Source organism: Lemur catta, chromosome 1, assembly GCF_020740605.2.
Source record: "Lemur catta isolate mLemCat1 chromosome 1, mLemCat1.pri, whole genome shotgun sequence".
In the NCBI taxonomy this organism is placed as follows: domain Eukaryota; kingdom Metazoa; phylum Chordata; class Mammalia; order Primates; family Lemuridae; genus Lemur; species Lemur catta.
The window spans coordinates 265,092,681-265,114,211 of NC_059128.1; the positions used below are offsets into that span (position 1 = coordinate 265,092,681).

The 21,531-nt window shown below is 29.9% G+C and overlaps 1 protein-coding gene across 3 annotated transcripts in view; it reads left to right on the plus strand.

The window, feature by feature from the left end:
- NCAM2 (neural cell adhesion molecule 2) overlaps nucleotides 1-21,531 on the plus strand; it is a 518,783-nt gene that overhangs the window by 457,706 nt on the left and 39,546 nt on the right. For all 3 annotated transcript variants that reach the window (XM_045557836.1, XM_045557845.1, XM_045557826.1), the window contains one exon: nucleotides 2,609-2,789. In XM_045557836.1, the coding sequence (XP_045413792.1) occupies nucleotides 2,609-2,789 (181 nt within the window). The remainder of the gene's footprint in view (nucleotides 1-2,608; nucleotides 2,790-21,531) is intronic.

Below are 21,531 nucleotides of genomic sequence, written 5' to 3' on the forward strand. Positions count from 1 at the left end.
AAAATCATTTGTTTATTTTTGTATCTGAAGCCCTGTAAAAAACTCACACATTCTTTCATTAACAAGGTTAAGACAACAGAAAAAAAATAGTACAGCATTTATTATTTCTGGTAAATGTGATGTCCATCTCTCCCAGAGGAGATCTGCCTGGCCCGGGGATTTTATTCTTTCTGTTACATGCTCTATTGCACCCTCTCATTCCTCAAGGAACTCATGTCTTTCTTCTGTGCTGGTTTGTAAAATCCAAGATGAGGGTATTGCACGTCTTGTTCACGATCATGTTCATTATTCCTAGAAAAGCCTCACCACCCAATTAAGCCTGAATGAACAACTGATAAATGAGTAGATGAAGACAGAGTGTGCTGGTGAAACGGTGGCTGTTTAGCACATCTATCCTAAGGACTTCAAAAGCATGCCTATGTTTCTTCCTCAAGTTTACTACTCATTTAGTGGCTTAGACAAGTTAAAATCTCTCTGGCCCAGGCTATTTGTTTTTCCCCATGAATTTTCCTGTACACTTCATAACATTTTAAATAGTAGTGGGAAACAGGCCACTTTGACAAATGCATCTACTTACAAGTTTCAAAATTCAAGGCAAGTGCCTATTGCTTAAATGCTTGTCCATGTTGGGGCTGCTAATATCTTCAGTTTTAGATGAAACAGCAGAACAGGCCATGCTGTCTCCTTTGCAATGAAAGTTCTATGTCACTAAAAAATAATTAAGTAGAAAAAGAGAATGATACTAAGGTATCAAAACCATAATACCTTCTTTGTCTCCATCTGAAGAATGCTCCATGTTTGGAGTACTATTAATTTAATGCAATATGAATTTACCTTCCACAATTTGATTTTAGAGAATAAATTATTGTTACTATAAACTCAGAAAACATTGATTATTATTCTCTATAGTCAAAGAAACGTTGTAAAATTTTGGTTCAACATAAAGTAACACCTGGCTTAGTTAGCTATGAGGTTAAAAATTATGTCTATTAGTATAGACATGCTGTAATTTATTTATACTTATGCCTTGGGAAAATGAGATTTGCAATTATAAGGATAGATTATTAGAGACATGATTCCAGAGAAAATGTTTCATTTCCATACAGTTATTATGAAAAGTTATCTTTTAAATATAGCTATTATTTTTAAGTGGTTATGATCCCCTAAGGCCCTGGAATACATAAGTTACTCAGTGTTCTTCATTGCTCCCTCAAAAAGATGACAGAGCAGCTGATACCATCATTTTTTGTTATAAAGAACAGAGAAACAAGACAGAAATGTTCTGGAACTTACCCATGTTTAAATAGTTAATATATGGCAAAGCCGATGATCACATTGTTCAAGTGATTTAATTCATAAAATTGTATCAATTTGTTTTTCTTTGTTAATTGTAGTACTCATAGTATTTTTTTTATTTTATTTTAAAGGATTTGGGGGGGGCAAATTGAATTCTGTTACATGTATACATTGTATAATGGTGAACTCTGGGCTTTTGGTGTACCCATCACTCGAATAATGTACACGGCACCCCATAGGTAATTTTTCATCCCTCACCCTCCTGCCCCCTCCTCCATTTTGAGTCTCCAGTGTCCATTATAACACTCTATGTGCTCCTGTGTAGCCATAGTTTAGCTCACTCTTACAAGTGAGAACATGTGGCATTTATTTTTCTGTTCCAGGGTTACTTCACTAAGGATAGCAGCCTCCAGTGCCATCCAAGTTACTGCAAAACACATTATTTCATTATTTCTTATCACTGAGTAGTACTCCATGGTTGTGTGTGTGTGTGTGTGTGTGTGTGTGTATCTGTTCCATCAATTGTACATTTAGGTTGATTCCATATCTTTGAATTATGAATTGTGTTGTGATAAACATATAAGAGCAAATATGTTTTTGATATAATGTTTTTTTTCAAATAAAGGGAAATTCAAATATCATATGGCCCAAAACTTTTATTTTAGAAACAGAATTAGATAGCATTTAAGTGTAGAATGTTTGAGGGAAGAGTAACATTCTTTTATTTTCCTATGCTAATGACCTATTTCACAGGTATAATTTCCCTTGTATGTTGTTTCATTATAAACCACAAAACATAACAGCAGTAAAAAATATATTCAGTGGTAACATAAATCTATAAATAATTGCCATATTATGCTTCCAAGACATTTTATCTTTTTCCCCCCTCAGGAAACTTTTGACCTCAGTCTCTGGCAGTTATTTTAATTGACATAATAGGATTTTTTCCTATATATGATATTTTATTTTTTCTGTTCATGTGTTATTAATAATGAAATAAACAAACTGTCCAAAACCAAACTTATATATATATGAAATTTAAAAAAATATAAAGGTTTATTACTAACCACTTAATCAAGGATTAATTATAAAATCATCACTCTTTGGCTGATACAAACATTAAATTTTATATAGAAAAATGTTATAGGTAATAGGGACTTTACTGACATAGCAACTGTATTCCTGTACATAAGAAAATGTCTTTTTTTGATATTAGTAAAATGACTTGTTCCAATGACAAGATAAATTATTTTTTTTAAAAATCACTTTAGTGTATGAATATTTCCAAAATATATTTTTATTGCCTGTACAGAAAGATAAGGAAGACCAATGGTTAGAGAAAAAAGTTCAAGGAAATAAAGATCACATCATTTTGGAGCATCTACAGTGGACAATGGGTTATGAAGTTCAAATTACAGCTGCCAACAGATTGGGATATTCTGAACCAACCGTTTATGAGTTCAGCATGCCACCAAAGCCCAACATTATTAAAGGTAAGCAAAAGTATATTTTTCTTAGGCTGAACATAAATATGATCCCATCTTTTGATAAGCCCTATAAATTCTTTCTTAATAATGAAAACAAACTGAAATGTAAATTCTAGGTTCTAATCATGACTATGGTGACACGTCATACTCAACATTTCTTATTGCTCTTGCTGTAGGTTATTAACTTGTAAATATGCTTTGACACCATTGACAGTTGAAGTGGTAGGTAGAGAATGAGCAGAGGGAGAGGACAGAAAGTAAGAGTGATTGATGATAATGAACATAAAAAGTTTCTGTTGAAACCACAAGAAAACTTGGCGAGGAAGGCAACTTCTCTGTCAATCGTGTGGGGGCTGGTGCTCCACTTATTGTTAGTTTTGGCCAAAAGTAATGATGAGCCCATCTGTGCCTGACTAAGCAATTTGATGTTGGAAACATAAAATCAGCTACAAAGTGAGGCAGAAATGGTCACAAATGTAAATCCATAAGAGTTATAACTAGAGCCTCAAGCGGCCTCATAACATGGCAGGACATTCAGAGTCAGTTGGTTTTCACAACACACTGGTAGATTGTACTTTTGAAAGATAACAGTGCTTACATCATTACTTGGTTGTATATTAGTAATGTTATCAATGTCCAGAAGCATGGTATTAATTGTTTTCGGATACATACTATAGAGGTAAAGATGCAAGAGTTTATCCTGCTTCAAGATCATTTTTATTTCTGTTAATGAGTTGCCATATTGATCATATTTTAACATTTATTTTACCTTAGGTATTACCATTAATATTTAAGTTGTATACTCACATGTACATATATAACATATGTATTTTATATATAGTGTATTCTTTATATGTATAGAGAGAGATTAAAACAGCATAAACCATAAAACCAAGATTTATTTAAATCTTATTATAATAGACTGTCAGTACTGGTACATGATATTTTTAAAACTGGAAAATAAGCAAAACTTCTAAAGTCAGTCATGTTATTTAATTTAATTTCAAATTGATGGTAATCTCATTTTTTATGATGTTGTTATAATGTCCATCAGGTTTTTAAAAAATTGAAAGCAGTTTTTATACAATTAATCTTTCAGTTGAAAGTGATTACCTTTGGTTATAAGGCTTAAAAGTGATTGACATTATGGCTTCTTATTGCTAATATTAACCAAATAATGCTATCAATTATAACTAAAAATTATAAAATCAGAAGTTTCTAGAAATAATAAGGGCATCATGTTATGATGGCATTTTCTTTTTAATTTGAAAAATACTTCTGTATTAATTATCTCATTTTCATTCTTAAATCTAAGTTGGATAAGGAAGAGTTATCCACATCTTACAAATATGGTTTTAGGAGATTTAATGATCTGTTGAAGATCAGACCTACTTTTAGTGATGTGATAAACCTGATACCCTTATGAGAGGATGCACCTAAATAGAAATGATTGAATGTACTAACAAGTTCATTGCCCCTGTGAGTTTGAAATTTGAAGGACTGCCTCTACAATTCAACAGTATACTTCTTTCTTCTAAATCTTTAATTTACTGTGCATATATATTTAAAGGAAATAATTTTATTAAAATAAAAATAATATTCTGTGAAGTAGAAGGCAAAATTTTAATAGCATTTTGTAGATAAAACACAAAATTTTAAAAATACACTTCAAGCAGGTTATTCAATGTGATACTTCAGAGACTGCCATATTTATGAGAAATTGTTAATGACAAAAAACAACAACAGATATAAACAAGTTAAAAATATTAAAAGGTCAAAATATATTTAAAGGCTCAATGATAGCCAAGACACACTGCAATGAATTTTCTCTAAAAATATTGCTTTTTGGTTTTTTTCTTAATATGAGAAACTTGTGGGCTGAAAGCTTATGGGTAAGACTTGGAAGGAAAATGGATAGAATTCTGGCTTATATTCCCACATTTGTTCATGTCACATAACTTGTCTTGATATCTGTTTCCTCATCTCTAAAGTTAGTTTTTCTGGCTCTGCAATGTTAAGATCTATTCACTTATTCATTCCAGAGTTATCGGGCTTTAAAACATGTACTTAAATGAGTACAAAGGATTCATCTGTGAGAAGTACAGAAGTTGCCCTTACCCCCACAAATTTCAAAGTCTAGTAGGCAGGACAGGCATTTCAACACAAGTTAGAATAAACAATGAATAGTTACAACTAAGAAAGGTTTCCTTTAGAAAGTGATTTTCCAAAGGAAACTGGCAGAAATGAACTTTCCAGGGAAAATATGTTACATGGAAGGAATCTCTGAGACAAGAAAGAGCTTGATCTTCCTTGGGAACTAGAAAAGGCATGTCTGGAAGAGAACCTGGAGGTGTATGACTGAAGGTACAGCTAGAACCTAGATGATCCAAGGGCTTCTAAAAACCATAATTTTAAAACAGATCCTGAAAGAAGCAATAATTTTAAGAAGGAAAATTATATTAGTAAATAGGCATTATAAACATATTATTCTAGCTGATATGAATAAGAGCAAGTAATGGTTGAATAGCAACAAAAAAAGAAAAGAATGAATAACTTCCACACACATTTTGACATAGACTAACTCTGCCTTTGTAATACATAGGATTCAGTCTATGATGATGACTTTTAGCTTTCTGGCTTGGGCAACTTCAGCATTGTTGATGTCATTTCTCAAGGTGAAAAATATTATTGGAGGAGTAAGATTTGAAGAGTAAAGATCAAATATAAGATCATGTACTTGTAAATTTTAAATGTCAAATCATTGGTAAGATATGTGGGTGTAGGTATAAGAAAATAGCCATGGCTTGGAGACATATACCATAAGGCTGTCAGTCTTAACAGGTGAATGGTCTTTGAAGCCTGGGTGAAAATGAAATCCCCCAACAAATAATGTCTACTTTTAGATATTACTCTAAAAAAGCATTGGTGTATGTGATACTCATTGATGTTTCCTACCATGTAGGACTACCTGCACAGCACAGAGGTTCAAAGAGTATTTCTTGAGTTAGTGAAGAGTAGAGGATTAAGAACTGAATCTCAAGCAACTATAATATTATACAGGAAGAAGAAACCACACCCCCTCCCGCCTCCCCCAGTGAGACTTAGATGTAATAGAAGCACTGGAAAAACACCAGAGTGTAGTGTCTTGGAAGTTATATTTCAAGAACAAAAGGTGTAAAAAGAGTCAAATGATGCTGAGAGTTCAACAGAACTGAACCAAAACTCACGTGAAATTCCTTACAAAACTTATGTGAAATTCCTTATCACATGCAACTTTGCTGAAGTGGTTGGGATAAATTAGGTAGGAATGGACTGAGGTTAGGAAATTTAAACTCCATGTTTATTTAAAGCTTTCAAGAAGTTTTTCTGTGAAGATGAAAAGAGGGGGAAAAGGGCAGTGTCAGAACACAACTTATTGGAAAGGAGGGGAAATAACATATTTATTTCATCTATGAAAATGTCACAAAATAATGTCTAATTTACTGTGACTGAATCCACTTATTACCAAGGACTGACGGAAAGCCCATATCAAAGAAACACCCATATAGATTAAGAATTGATAGATTTAGATCTAGATTTCTTGAGGCAACTTTAAAGGCTGTGATGATGGGGAATTTGAGAGCCTTTAAACCCACAAAATCCTATATATAAAGTTAACATTATGCTTTTGAAAAATAAGGAAAGATGCTTTCATTACAACTACTCTAATAGTTATATGATTTATTTTTTCATTTTAAAAAAACATACTCAAACTCATTATAAATAAGTTATTTATAATATACTAGTAGGTCTTAAGTCTTCTTGTTTAAGCTGGAGAAGAAATAGAGTTGAAAAGTTAATTTATTTTTTATTTATATTTGTATATCATGCATTGTAGACTGTCCAAATAAGTTCTATGAATTTTTAATTAAAATTTCATTACTTATGTGCATTAAGACATATTTAATTTCTGTAAGCAATAGTCTAAATCTAGAGAACATTTATTTGACTAAAGCATTATTTTTTAGCAATTTTCTCACCTTGCATTAATAGACAATATATTCTACTGATAATAAATGTTTTTTCTTGTATGTATCTTGGTGGATACCACATCTAAGTAGTTTATGATTTTGATTTTTAAAAGTATTCTCTAATCATTAATATTTTCTCATTTTTATTTCTTATTAAATATGTGCTTACTTTGAAAGATGTGTCTTTGGATTTACACAAAAATAAAATATGTGGAATCAGTCATGTTCCTTTTTGGAATATTCATACAGCATAATTCTATTTTATTTCTTTTATAAATAACAAGAATGTTGGGAATTTATGGTGAATTAAATGTTGTAAAAATTATCACCAACTTATTTATGGAACTAGAGGCCGATAAAAGCATTTATTAATTTGTTCTATAATTTTAACGACTAAAAATACTACTCAATTCATCAACTGGATATAATGTAATACTTTAAAAAAATCCTTCGAGATAAATTTGTTTTGGAAGCTATTTCTTTTGGCTTACAACATGTTTGATGTTGTCTTTATTTCAACAAAGGAAGACCTTGGTATCTTCAGTAATTGTGTACTATATCTCCTGTTATTCTGAGTTGGTATGTCTAATTTTAACATTGACTATCAATATAATTTGATGACAAAAAATTCTGATCATACATTCTTACAATCCGATGGTAATATAATTCTGTATGGTAATACATAATACATACATAAGATGTCTTCAAATTGGATAAGCTAAAAAAGAAATGATATAAATTGTCAAAAAATATATTGCTAAAATTTTTCAGTTAATTTGTATTTTCATGGGCTTTTAAATAGTGCTTCTAATGCACTATAGAGTAAAATTATTTTGATGACTTTTAGTCTAGTTTCAAGTAACATGAATACACACTTTCATTCCTGGATAATTCAACAGGAGCAGAAAATATAATTGTTGTCTTAAGATTAAATTTATGGTTGCAATAGAACATAAATTAAAGAAATTTTAAAACAATGGTGAAAGTGAAGTCTAGTTAACTGGAGAAAACAATTTTAAATATCTGGAATTCTTAGTCAAAACTAAATATTGATACTACATACACAATATATTTATTTGATTTAGCATGTAATGAAAAAGTAAGTCTATAAATTACATTCATAATCTTCAGTTCTTAAAATTATTTTAAAAGGGGTACAATGACATATATCTAGAGTTTGCCTATGGCCAATTGGGCTAATGCTTTTAGCTTCTATTATTGCAAATTTTCATTATATGAGGATGTAATTATCACTTATATTTCTTGGTAGTTCATTTATTATTAAAATATAAATGCTTTCATTAAATATGTATTCTAGGAAATTATGATAGAAAAAATTACCATCAAATATTATAGAATATGTTTAGCTCATATTAAATGTAGCACTGTGAATTTACTGGTAGCACAGTGAAATTACTGATGACGTTTCCCTTATAAGTTATAATTTCAACTTATAAGTGAAAGATGTTCACATTTAAATAATCAGTGACAGCAATAATGTCTGAGTAATGTTAAATAAATATTAATATTGATCCTCATTTAAGTTGTTAATATGTCATAGCTCTTTAGAAATGCTTTATATAATATTTTCGACTTTCTTTGTCTTGTATCAAAGTAATTTTTGTAGATAACTGTTAATGGCTTTGTGTAAATCTGGCATTAATTATTTTCTCTTTTTTTTCTTTCCTACTGTCATGTTTTTTTCTTTTTTTCTTTTCATATTTGTAACTACTCTTTTTTTCTTAATTATTTTATTCTTATTCTATTTTCAAAAACAATTTTCATCATACAGATAAATGCTGTGAAGCGAATACAGGCGAAAATGGAAGCCAGTCATGGCAGCTGAATGCTGCTGGGTTTTCTTTCATTATAGCCATAAGTTTGTCTTGTGTGTTTTAATGTTGTTGTTATATCATATATTTCCTTATATGCCCTACAGATTAAAGCATTAGTAATTACAAGGCTCTATAATTATAATAAAATTTTTCTAAGGCCCAATTAATTATACATGTGTTTTTGCCTATGAACAATTAGTCTTTTTCCCCTTCTCCAAATTGTCAACCTTTAAAGTGGATAATTTGTCAGAAAATTACTGAAGGAAATTTAGTTAGAATTGTTTCTCCCATATACCAGTTCACTGCATAACATGCTTTATTTTTAAGTTACCTTTAATTCCTAAAGTTGACCTTGTTAAATATCATGTCACTTGTACTTGGAACTTAATCATTTGCTACATCTAATCTTCTTTCATTTGATTATTTTGCAAACATAGTTCAATGTCCGTGATCATACATTGTATAAATTGTAATTTTATTATGTAGAATTGTGGATCACTTCTATTGCTTTTTTACTTGTTACTTGTACATGTAAGTTTCCCACTTTCTGCACATTCCTGATATTTCAAGACATTTAACATTTATATAAAACATAAACTGATATCTTATTAGACATGTATGACTATTATGCTGCCTATTTTTCCTTTCTTGACCTAAAATGTTTCAAAGAATAAATGTGCAACAATTTTTTTCTTTTAAAATTTAACACTATTTTTTTCATAAAGTGAAAATATCTTTCTGCAACTGCCCCATAGTAAATACAATAAATTAAATTTTAATATGTCTAAATAGTTACACCCAGTTCACTGGATTCATATTATGTGTTGAGCTGGCCTCAAGTCCTTTTGTTTTAACAACATATATAGTTATTTATTCCACTTTTCTGAACACCTGATAGTCAGCTTCTTTGCAAGGATCAGAGAGACAGAAGTAAATGCTTTAGCCACTACTTTCAAGAAGATAAAATTAAGTTGGGAAGGAGGTATTACTAGATTCTAAATTTCAAAGAAAGCTCCACTTGAGGGAACACAAAAATTATTTTTCATGTCTTGCATTTCCAGTCATTTTAAAATAAGAGGAGAGTGTGTTTTTCACTTGAAACCACATTCTAGCAAGTTATTTTTACTACTTTTTCAAGAAAATTAGGAAGCAACTGGATTTTTTTTTGTGTGTGTGTGTATATATATATATATATATAAAATGACCATAACTTATTTGGTAAATCAAATCATTGGATTCTGGGCTTTGAGATTCACTCATCAAAAGCAATTAGTTTGTGGCCAAAAGCATTCTCTCTGTCTCATTTTAAAGAAATATCTACAGAATCCTTTCATGTGAGGTCTAGGGCTAGGCCTACCTTTAGTAGCGGGTTTTCTTTTAACTTTCTTTTCCAAACTCTTTACTGTCCACTGCTGTTCTTTCTTGTCATCTAACAGTAGACCTGTAGACTACAGAAATAAACCAACAGAGTAAACACATTTCTGCTTCTCTCCTTTCTCCCTTGCTAAGTCATACAATATTGAAATCTAGCTAATTTATCAGGAAAGTTTTGTTTTTCAAATCACCATAGTCAATATTCTGTTTTTTAAGTAACTATAATCACATATTATATTTCTTGATATTTGAAACTGGAGAATATGTATTGATTACTAATATGTAGAAAATGTTGAGAAAGAAAGAAATTGTAGTAACACCTCCAAGAATTGTTTTTCACATTCTCTGTAACCTTACTGGATCTTTCGAGGAAAATGTCACATAGAATTTATCTTGACTTTGGATCACAAAATATTTTTTGAGAACATGCAATATGTCTTTTTTAAGTGAACACAAAGTTGATTTATTTTAAAAATTTATATTTCATAACTCAAGGACATTAAAACAATGACACAAACAATACTCAAGGTCAGATTTACACGAATATGAGACATTTTGATAGCTTAGAGAAGAATATAAAATTAAAATTTTATCCCAGCAGTTATTCACATTTAAGGAGTTTAGATTTTTTTTGAACATCTAAATATGGATCTAATTTTTAATCCTGAAATTTATAAGCAATCTCTCATTTGGTCAAATGTTTATTCTTAGATGAATACTTGTTTTACAGATCCGAGATCTGCTAAATTCTTTAAAAATATTCCCAGAGATCTTAAAATAATAGACTTTGTGTTTTGTTTTGTTTTCTGTAAGAAATGGGACAGAACATACTGTAAGCAATGAAGCTATTGCATTTCAATAAATGAGAACTTAGAGATTCTAAATTATGGGGTTTAAAAAAATATATTAATAATGTAGGTGCTACTGAGTTATCTTTTTTATTACTTGGACTTTACTATTGTTATGTGCAACAATAAAATCTGACAGTTTACTTTTTGGGTCTAATTAGTATCTGTCTATAGGTTTAAATTAATGTGATTATTGGTAAGAAAGACATAAAAATTCAAACTTATTTTAAATATCTCCCTCATATCATCCAGTAGTTATTTCATATGGTGGAGTTTGAAATAAATTCTGTGTCTGAACATGTGTATATATAAACTTGTGTATTGAGGTGAGTGTAAGCTTTAATCACTATATATAATCAGAAATACATGTCTACATCTAATAATGCATGTATCATATCTCCTAATGTTAAAACATTTAGAAAGTTTGTTTGACCATATTATTACAGTTATAAATCTAAACTGATGTATTTATACATGATCACCCTTATCTGCATGTGAATTACCAAGATTAATTTTTTATGGACCTGGATATGTCCTTTTTTTTCTTTCCAGCCATTTCTAGTCTGTCTTCTTTCCTCCACTTTACATTCAGTCTCACCAGTCTCTTAACGCCAATCAAAATTTTGTAATTATCATTTCACTATTAAGCCCACAAACACCATGTTTCAGATATGTTCAGAGACTATGCCTAGGAGGTAGCAGTAAATTCTTCTTTCCTATGAAATTTCTTACATGAAAAAACTTTAGGTAAATTGCCATTTTTGATCCTTCCCCTGCTAACGTTATTGCTTATAAGTACTAAGTAAAATTTTGATAAACCTGACACTCATATTCTTCCCAAAAACATTACAGAAATGCCCATATATGCCTTCATTATTGGTAGACATGAAAAACATTTGAAACTCAAATGTGTAAACATTTTTAATATGCACATAGGTACTGGGTTAACATTTATGTAAGTGTAATTTCAGTTTTTATATATAAAACAAATACATACATGATTTCATTGCAAATAAATTTGACTTTTCAAATATTCAACATTTTTTAAATTAATAATTAAATTTACAAGTATGCATAGTAGTGCACAGGTTATATAACTGGAGTCAATTAGTATAAAATTATAATTTAATTCTAAAATTTTCTATGTAAGAATGCCCATTTATTATGCTTGATGTAAGTCAAAAATAGAAGAAGGAAAATTCCAAAGCAGTTTCAACCACGTACAGTTTGATATATGATTATTCATTTATATTAAGCAAAATATATTATGCAAAAAGAAGCCGTGTACTTTTGAATCCAGAGATACTTTATGTATCTTTTAGATACATTAAAAGTATTTTAAATGTTAATGTGGTATACTTGCACTAAGAGTTGTGAAATAAAATCTGAAAATGATATATGGTTTCAGCAATCAGTATGGATTTAGATACCAATATAGTAATAAAGTATATTTGAGCCTAGTTTTCAATAATAATAGCCAACATTATGCATGATATTTTCAGTATGTAGTAATATATTAAGAAATACCCCTAGTCATGTAACATTATCTTAAAATATTTAAATTTAATATTAATATGACAATAGAAGCATTAAGAGCTTGAAATAATCAGTTATGAAATTACCTAAATGAAATATTATTATGTTTTTATTGGCCCTTATGTGTTTTGATTTCACTCAGTGAATAATGATGTAGGATTATAATGGTCATACCTAAATGCATAATTTTATGTGATTTATTCTGGTTAATATATGTAAGGCATAGTGTTATATCCTTTAAACAATCTTCCAAATGAGGTAGGTTTTCTCATGTTTTAAAAATTTATTTTCTTTCTTCCTTCCTTATTCGTGATCTTTCTTTTTAATTATCTCTTTCTCTCCCTTTCTGTCTCTCCCCTTTCTTTTTCTCCCTTTCTCTCTGTTTCCAATCTCTTTCTCTCTCTCTCTTCCTTCCTCTCTCTCATTTATCTAGCCAGAAATAAATACAATATATTTCTTCTATTATTTTTCTCTTAATTGTTTGTAAGTTTTAAAATCCTAGCATTTGTAGTGGTATGGAAATATGTTATAAAAATTTCAACAATTCTAATATATTAAGTAGGTGGCTCAAATTTATATACTTCAAGTGATTGGATATACAAATATTACACAAATAGCCCTTGAAGTGATTACAGTGTAAGTTGAAATTGGTTGTAAGTCATTTCCAGATCAGTTATGTCATAAATATAATAAAGAGTATTATTTCATCTTTAAATCTTGATAGTTAATATTTAAAAGATATGACCACAGTAAATTTTAGGATTTAACTAATGGAGAATAACTCTTTCTAATGGCTTATTAATATGTTCTCTTACAAATTATCATCTAAATTGGAGTATTTTAGGTTTAACTTTAAATATCAAGTTGTAGTATTCTCTCTGTTGACTGCATCATACTTAAAAACTTGATGAACACATAAGGATTATTCAAGTATATAACCATAATCTCAATTTTATCCAAGAGAAAAAAGTCTTCAGTTTAAATCTAATTCATTTTTTTTGAAATAAAGATGAAAATGAGAGTTTAATATCAATAGTTTGTTTCTCAAATACCTTTAGTTTTGTTGTACTATCTAAAATTATGTACCCAATAAAGATTTTCAGCAATAATCCTCCATTATTCACAACTCTTAACTAATCTCCACATCTAAAATATCTGCCAGTAAATGTTAAAAATAGAGTAAAACATTCTATAACATCTTCTTTAGCTAATATTTAGTAAAATGAAAAAAAATCAATATTTAAGGAATGTAAAAATATATATATGTTTAAGAGTTCTATTAGTGTATCTGAGAGGGTATTAGCTGTATCTCTTTTCCTTTGTTGGTGGATTATTTTTTACCTACTTTCTTAAGCATACATTACATTCATTGACGTAGAATTAAATTTTATTTTAAGTATGAACTAATCCAATGGTTGTATTAAGTCTAGGTATATTTCAAATTTTCTTAATTTGTGTATGTTCAAGTTAAATTTAGTTACTCTTCATCATTCCATTTTAGATAATAAAAATATAAAGTTCCACATGGCAAAGAATGCATAATATTAAGACATGACCTCTTTTAAGAAATTATACTGAGTTTATTTTTATTCTATGTATGTACTAAATGGGAACTATGAAAAAAATCTCCTAACCTTATTTTTTCCTAAAATTAAGTAATTAAAACTATTGTTTTGTATAACACACACAATTCATTAACTTCGTTCAAGAATATATTTATCTCACATATTATTTTGATTTTATGTATAATGCTTCTGTTTTAAAGTGACTATTTCTGATCATTTTAATTGCATTTGTTTTCATCATAGCTTATTTTCTTGAAAAAATGTACATGTTGTAAGTGTATTGTCTTCGGTATCATCTTATTTAAGACCCCCCAACATAATATCCAACACTATGTGTAATCCTATGCATGTGTTTCATAGTATATTAAATGTCATTTTATTTTCTGTAGCTCTGTGTCTCCATTGTTGTAATAAAGAAAACTGAGGAAAAGCTTTGTTATATGTGTTTTCTTTATTACTGGTACAATCGTTTTTGTCCTTGTTGTGTGTTTTCATTTCTAACTTGATCAAATTTAATATCTCAAAAATTATTTACTTCATCAGGAACTGGAAACTAATTGGGTAATTTCAATTTTTTATAACCAATACATCATCTGCAGACTCATAACAATTTTTCATGTTTGTAGACATAATTTAGAAATAATATCAAATATTGTTACTTTCTTTGTAATCTAGTTCTAGGGCATTCTTAGAATCTTTGACCACTAATGGAGGTCAAAATGATCATATGCTATTTTAATAAAACACATGGACATAATTAATAATTTCAATAATGTAGAGATTCTTGAGTAGTCTCCATTGCTAACAAAAGTTCATGAGCACAAACATAAATGCTTAAATTGTTTTTTCACCAATTCCTTGGGTTCCTACATTATTATAATTTACTTGGGTTTGGGCACCATGAGAACACAGTTGCAGAAAATTACTTACATCCCGTGTTTATCCACTGCCAAGGTTTTAAACAAAAATAATAGGTTTGGAAACTTATGAATAATAATAATTACAAAAACAAAAGCAGCTTCTCTTTGGACATCAACTATATCAGACACTGTGAAGAATACCCTAAATGCAATGCTTCATTCACTCTTCATAAAATTCCTCTGAAATAAATATCATTTCTCCCATATTCTCAATAATAGTGAGGCCTAGAGAAGTTCAATAACTTACATAGAGAAAAGTCACAAGTAAAAACACTTATTACTTTGTTAGTTCTATATTCCTCTACTATTCTGGGCTACTGTGAAGAAACAAAAGAGATTTGAAGAAATCTGGAAATATTCTGACCGTATTCTATTTTTTTTATCATCATAACAAACTGAGGACCAGAGAAACCAAATAGTCATTGACACAGTCAAGTGTCTTGGACTCTCAGTTTTCCTCCTTTTTTTGAATCAAATTACTCTAAGTTAATGTTGATATTACTAAATCTGTGGCCTATAGGTTATATTGTCAACCTAGTTCCTTTGCTTTCTTCTTGGTTGGCCGATAGAAAATAATGTGTGGCAGAGAAGAGGCCATGCACACACAAACCACAGTTTCTTCCAGTAATCCTAATACTTCTCTTAGTCAGCTGCTATCTTTCTCACTCAAACTTTTACATATAGCCACTTCCCATGATCAATGTAATTAAACATACAGTTTATGGTTTTCAATGAATATCAAATTAAATTTTAATCACTTCCTTGTGTTTACACAGTTTCTGAAAACATCTTATAAAATGACTTATTTACCTTATTGGTAGAAATAGGTAATTTTCTATTACTATAAATGCCAGGTTTTATTTACTATCTACTAAAAGTAAAATAGGTATTTGCATCTCAATGTCTATCCTTTCATTTTAAGAAATCAACATAGTTTCAATACTTATAATTTGCATAGCAGCTATGTTGCTTGCTTCTCTACTGATTTCTTGTTTAATGCTACGAAGAGAACTGTAAAATGTTTAAAAATTAATATTAAAAATAGGGGATTTTATTTTTCTGTTTAAATATTATTAAAAGTAAAAATCATCTCTTCAAATTGGCATTTCTGTTTTAAAGAGGTTTGAGCAACAAGCTTCAATTTGCTATTGTTTCTATATAATTGTCAAAAGCTGCATTGGATGATCATTACCTGGAATGTTAAATGGAAAACTACTTGAGGTTTCTGAAAAATGACCAGAAAAATATTCTGCTTCTTAGTTTTTGTTGGTGAAAACCAGAAAAGTTTACATGGGATTTTTACATTGTAGCCTGTGACTTTTTTTCCTTTGAATGGCACAGTTATGCAAGAAGATTTATTTACAGGGAGAAATATTTCACTAAAGTAGGAAATAGCATAGTTCATTGACGGGTTACATTATTCAAAAATAGAAGGCTAAAAACATGTAAGACATGTATGTTTGTTACTCATCACTTAATATATGGTCTTTTTTTTTTCTTAGTTATTACAGGTAATAAAAGAGTGAACATTGTTTTTATAAACAACTTCAATCAATTCAGGCATATTATCCATTCCCATGCAGGTTTGAAAATATTACCACTGCATTTTTTTATTTTAGAGAAACTTTATTTTTAGACAATTTTAGGCTCAGAGCAAGATTGAGGAAAGGTAAGAAGAGTTCCCGTGTACCCCCTAACCACGTTAGGTACAGCCTCCCCCATTATCAATATCCAAAGCCAGAGTGATACCTTTATTACAGTTAATGAATCCACACTGACACATCATAATCACCCAAAGTGCCTGGATTAGAATTCTCTCTCTTTTTTTTTTTGAGACAGAGTCTCGCTCTGTTGCCCGGACTAGAGTGCTGTGGCGTCAGCCTAGCTCACAGCAACCTCAAACTCCTGGGCTTAAGCGATCCTACTGCCTCAGCCTCCCGAGTAGCTGGGACTACAGGCATGCGCCACCATGCCTGGCTAATTTTTTCTATATATATTTTAGTTGGCCAGCTAATTTCTTTCTATTTTTAGTAGAGACAGGGTCTCGCTCTTGCTCAGGCTGGTCTTGAGCTCCTGACCTCGAGCGATCCACCCGCCTCGGCCTCCCAGAGTGCTAGGATTACAGGCGTGAGCCACCGCGCCCGGCCCTAGAATTCTCTCTTGATGTTGCATATTCTGTAGGTTTGTACAAATTTATGATGACATGTAAAACCACCATTATAGTTTCATCCAGAATAGTTGGAGTGGTCCAAAAACCAGCTGTGCTCTACCTATTTATCCCTTTCTTCCCTTCTAGTCCCTGGTAACCACTGATCTTTTTGCTATCTCCATAGATTTGCCTTTTCCAGAATGTCACACAGTTGGAATTATTCATTATGTAAACTTCTAAGATTGGCTTCTTTCACTTATTAACATACATTTAAAGTTTCTGCATGTCTTTTCATGGTTTGCTCATTTCTTTTTAGTGCTGAATAATATTTCATTGTCTGGACATACAATGGTTTATTTATCCATTCACTCATTCAAAGATGTCTTGGTTGCTTCTAGCCATTGTATTTTTAAAACAAATTGAAAATCTATAGCTCTATTTTATAACTCATAGTATAAAATGTACTAATTCAAATTAAGTATATTATAGTAGATGTTTATATGAAACTACATGGTTAAAATATGTAGTTTTAATATGGTATATTTGATTTGTTTGGTGTAACTCTAAGTAGAAATTGAAATCTCTAAAACACAATACAATGAATATCTAAAACTGAAAATGTTGTAAAACCTAATATTATCACACATTTCTAGGAAAATAATAATACTTACCATTCATATATTTGTTCACAATTTTTTTATTTATTCTGCTACATGTTTAGAAAAGTTGTAAGTCTTACAGATAAGTAAGAATTTCATATTAAAATAGATTAAATAATTTTGAATTTCAAAAGAAAATTCTAAAATACCAATTGAAGTATAATGCAATATAAGTGTTTTCAATTTGTAATATAGTATTTAAGAAAAAAATAATTTGTTTGCACAAAGGAAATTTATTATCCACTTTCTGTATATTGGACTGCTTTTTAATATTAACAGAAAAAGAAAACTGGTTAAGTAATGGTTGAACCAAAGAGCTAATATTTAAATTATTAAGTTCTTTCTCACTGGCCAATATCTGTTTTGTTCACATTAATTCAGATCTATGAAGTTCCTTTCCAACTAGATGAAAACTTTACTTTTTACTTTTTTATGGGAAGTAAATAAAACACATTCATGAATACATAGCATCAGATTTAAACAATATATGGAAAAAGTATCGAGCTAGTGACGAAAGAATGTACTTCAAAAGTAGCAGTTTGGTTAGATAAAACATATAAAAGTATTTTATATGCTCTTCTATGTCATTTTTTGGAGAGGGTTTGGTGGCAAAATGGTCTCATATCCAACATAAGTAACAATTTAAAATGTCAATATCAGTAAGAGACTAGATATTCTGTTGTGCAAGGACTTTAGATATTTTAAAATTTCCTATGATTTATACTTGTGTGAGATTTATTAAAACAGCATTTGAAAATATGCAGTTTTAAAGTTTTCAGTAATTTGAAACATTTATTACAAAAGAGCTTTTATCTCCTACTTTGTTTTTAGGTGAGACTTTTTTCAAAATTAGCACAGTTAATTATCTTTAATTCTCTTTCTTATGTTAAAATCTCCATTACTTTAAAGGATACCAAGAGTTTGACAAGTTTCCATCAACATTTCCATAGAAACATAACAACTTCATATTTTAATCATTCAATTTTTACATAAGATTGTTTTAAAAAGATAGATACCAAAAACTTAAAGAGGATTGTGTAGAAGCAGGGTGAATATGATGGACCACTTGAAATGTCATTTCAATTAAACGTACATAGAATAGTTATACATGATTATAAACATATGCATTATATCATTTTATAGTATTTTATTCATCTATTTTAAAAGCATACTAATGGAAATTAATCATGTAATATTAATTCAATCACTAATCACATATAAGAGACTGAACCTAACTACTTCCTCAGATCCTCAATCCAAACATCAACAAGGGAATTCTCATGCTTATACAGAGTTTGGATATGGGCATGGAACAGGAGGGGAGGCAGACTGGACCAACATTTGACAGGTACTGCCCTGGCCCAGGCCTCCACTAGCTCCCTTCTAATCATCCTCAATAGATTTTATATCACTTTCTGTGTACTCCCTAATGGTTCCCTACTATCTTTGGAAAAAATAATTCATAATTCCTAGTTTGTTGGTGGTGTTATTCCTTTTTTTTTTTTTTTTGGTTACCCTACTTCTTAGTTAATATATTCACTTGCAAGTCCCATTCTTTTTAACCTTATTGTCCATCACCTAACCAACCTCAACCCCCATCAATCACCTATAATATCTGGTTTGTTATCTCTGATTCTTGCTAAATTCAGAATATAGCATATATTTTCATATTTTTGCTGTTGTTGTTCACCCCATGTTCTGACTGAAATGGACTTCCATATTGAATGGAAAGCTGGTTCTTATTCTTGAAAACCATTCAAACATTATATTCTCTATTATGCGTGACCATTGGCCATTAACTTATATGTGTCTCCTACCTATCTGCTCAAGTCACATTATTTTTTGGCAATAGGAAAATAATCACACAGCATTCCAGTTTCTAAATGATATATCTTAATAACTCTTCCCAGTACATTGTAATAGCCCAGATAAAAGAGTCATTTGCCTTATTCTTACTTTATCCTCACAACTGGTTCATATAATTTTTTAATAACATTGTGATAAATCAAAGGATGATTACATATTTTGACCTATTTTTACATGGGCAAAAATATCATTGTTGTACTATCAGAGGGCTAGAAAATATTTTGAGAAAATATTTCATTTATAATTTCGCCTTTGTAAACAACATGTATAGGAAAAGTTACCCTTAGAAAAAAGTATAAAGTTTTATAAACTTAAATGCCATTTATGCAGTATGCATGTTTATAATTCCCTTACCATTATTAAACAAAATATTCTCAATTAGTTACTTCATGCCTTAAATCAGAAATTAAGGAAAAACAAATAATTAAAAGAGTATGGTTTATTAGTGCTAATTTTTTACCCCTCCTCCTCCCAAATAATACTTCTTAGTAGTGAGAATTGATTTGAAGGAACATTTTAGATTGTTATTGAGCTTATCTATCATACAATTACTTATACATGTAACAGAACATTTCCACAAAACATTCAAAATGACTAGAGAATGGAGAGGTGGCAAAAAATAATTGATGGAAAATTCAATCTTCTCCTCCAAAAAAGGAGGGTTTGTGAAAAACAAAGTTGTTAGTAAGCAATAAAATTTCTACATCAACAAGGAAATTGACATACCTGTATGGAGTATGGAAATGGGCATGGAATAGGAGAGGGGGAATTGCATCCTAATTGCATCAAGATTAACTAAGTAAACATAAAATGGTACAAAGAAAAGAAATTAGCACTTTATTAAAATGTACCAAAAATACCCTAAGGATGTAAAACATAAATATCAACACTAGTTTTTATTCACATATTAAGTAATGTTGAAAAATTATTGACACAATTTTTAAAATCTGAAGTTTTCAAATTCCCCAAATAATATGTAGATGCTGCCAATACTATTATCAAGAATAAGAAAGTGAGAAAATCACATATAATGAACATCCACAAAAGTGTATTCACCTTTAACATAAACTTTTGAGATTTGTTTCTATATACATAAAGAGCTTCAATGAACTCAATACATATTCATTTGAAAACAGAACATATTACTATTGCATGATTCTAAAAACTAAAAATCCCTCAGACTGATCACAAAAAATCTATGAACTGGTCTAATTTCATATAATTAATTACGTTTTCATGGTTGTAACTCAATTTTTATTTTTAGTATTTTTAAACTTTTTCAATTTTTATATGCCAAGACTCCTTTTGCAGAATGTAATCCCTTAAAAAAGGATCTGTAGTTTTCTCTTTTCTGATATCAATACTCTATCCACAGCCATCACAGATAGTACTGGCATTACATATGTCTTTTCTTTAAATTATTATTTGAAAAATGCGTGAGATTGCATGTTGTACTCACACCATTTTCATTCAGTTAGTTCTGTAAGCAGTTGCATATCTGAATAACATAAACTTGAGTGAACTTAAAAAGCTGTTAATAAATGCATTTTGTCAGGATGTTGAAAGATGTCAATGTCTTTTGCTCACTTTTAATGGTGTTTTTATTTTTTTCCAGCTGATTTGTTTGAGTTCTTTGTAGATTCTGTATATTAGCCCTATATTGGATGTAGTTTGCTAATATTTTCTCTCACTCTGTAAGTTATGTGCTCTGTTGATTATTTCCCTAGCTATGTGGAAGCTTTTTAATTTAATCAAGTCCCATTTATTTATTTTTGTTGTTGCTGTAATTGCCTTTGGTGTCTTGGTCATAAATTCTTTGGCTAGAAAAGTTTTCTACATATCTAGAAGTTTTTCTACATTTTTGTTTAGAATTCTTATGGCTTCATGTCTTAAATTGAAGTCTTTTATCCACCTTGAATCATTTTTTTGTCGGTGGTGAGAAATAAGGATCCTGTTTCATTCTTCTATATGTGGCTATCCAATTTT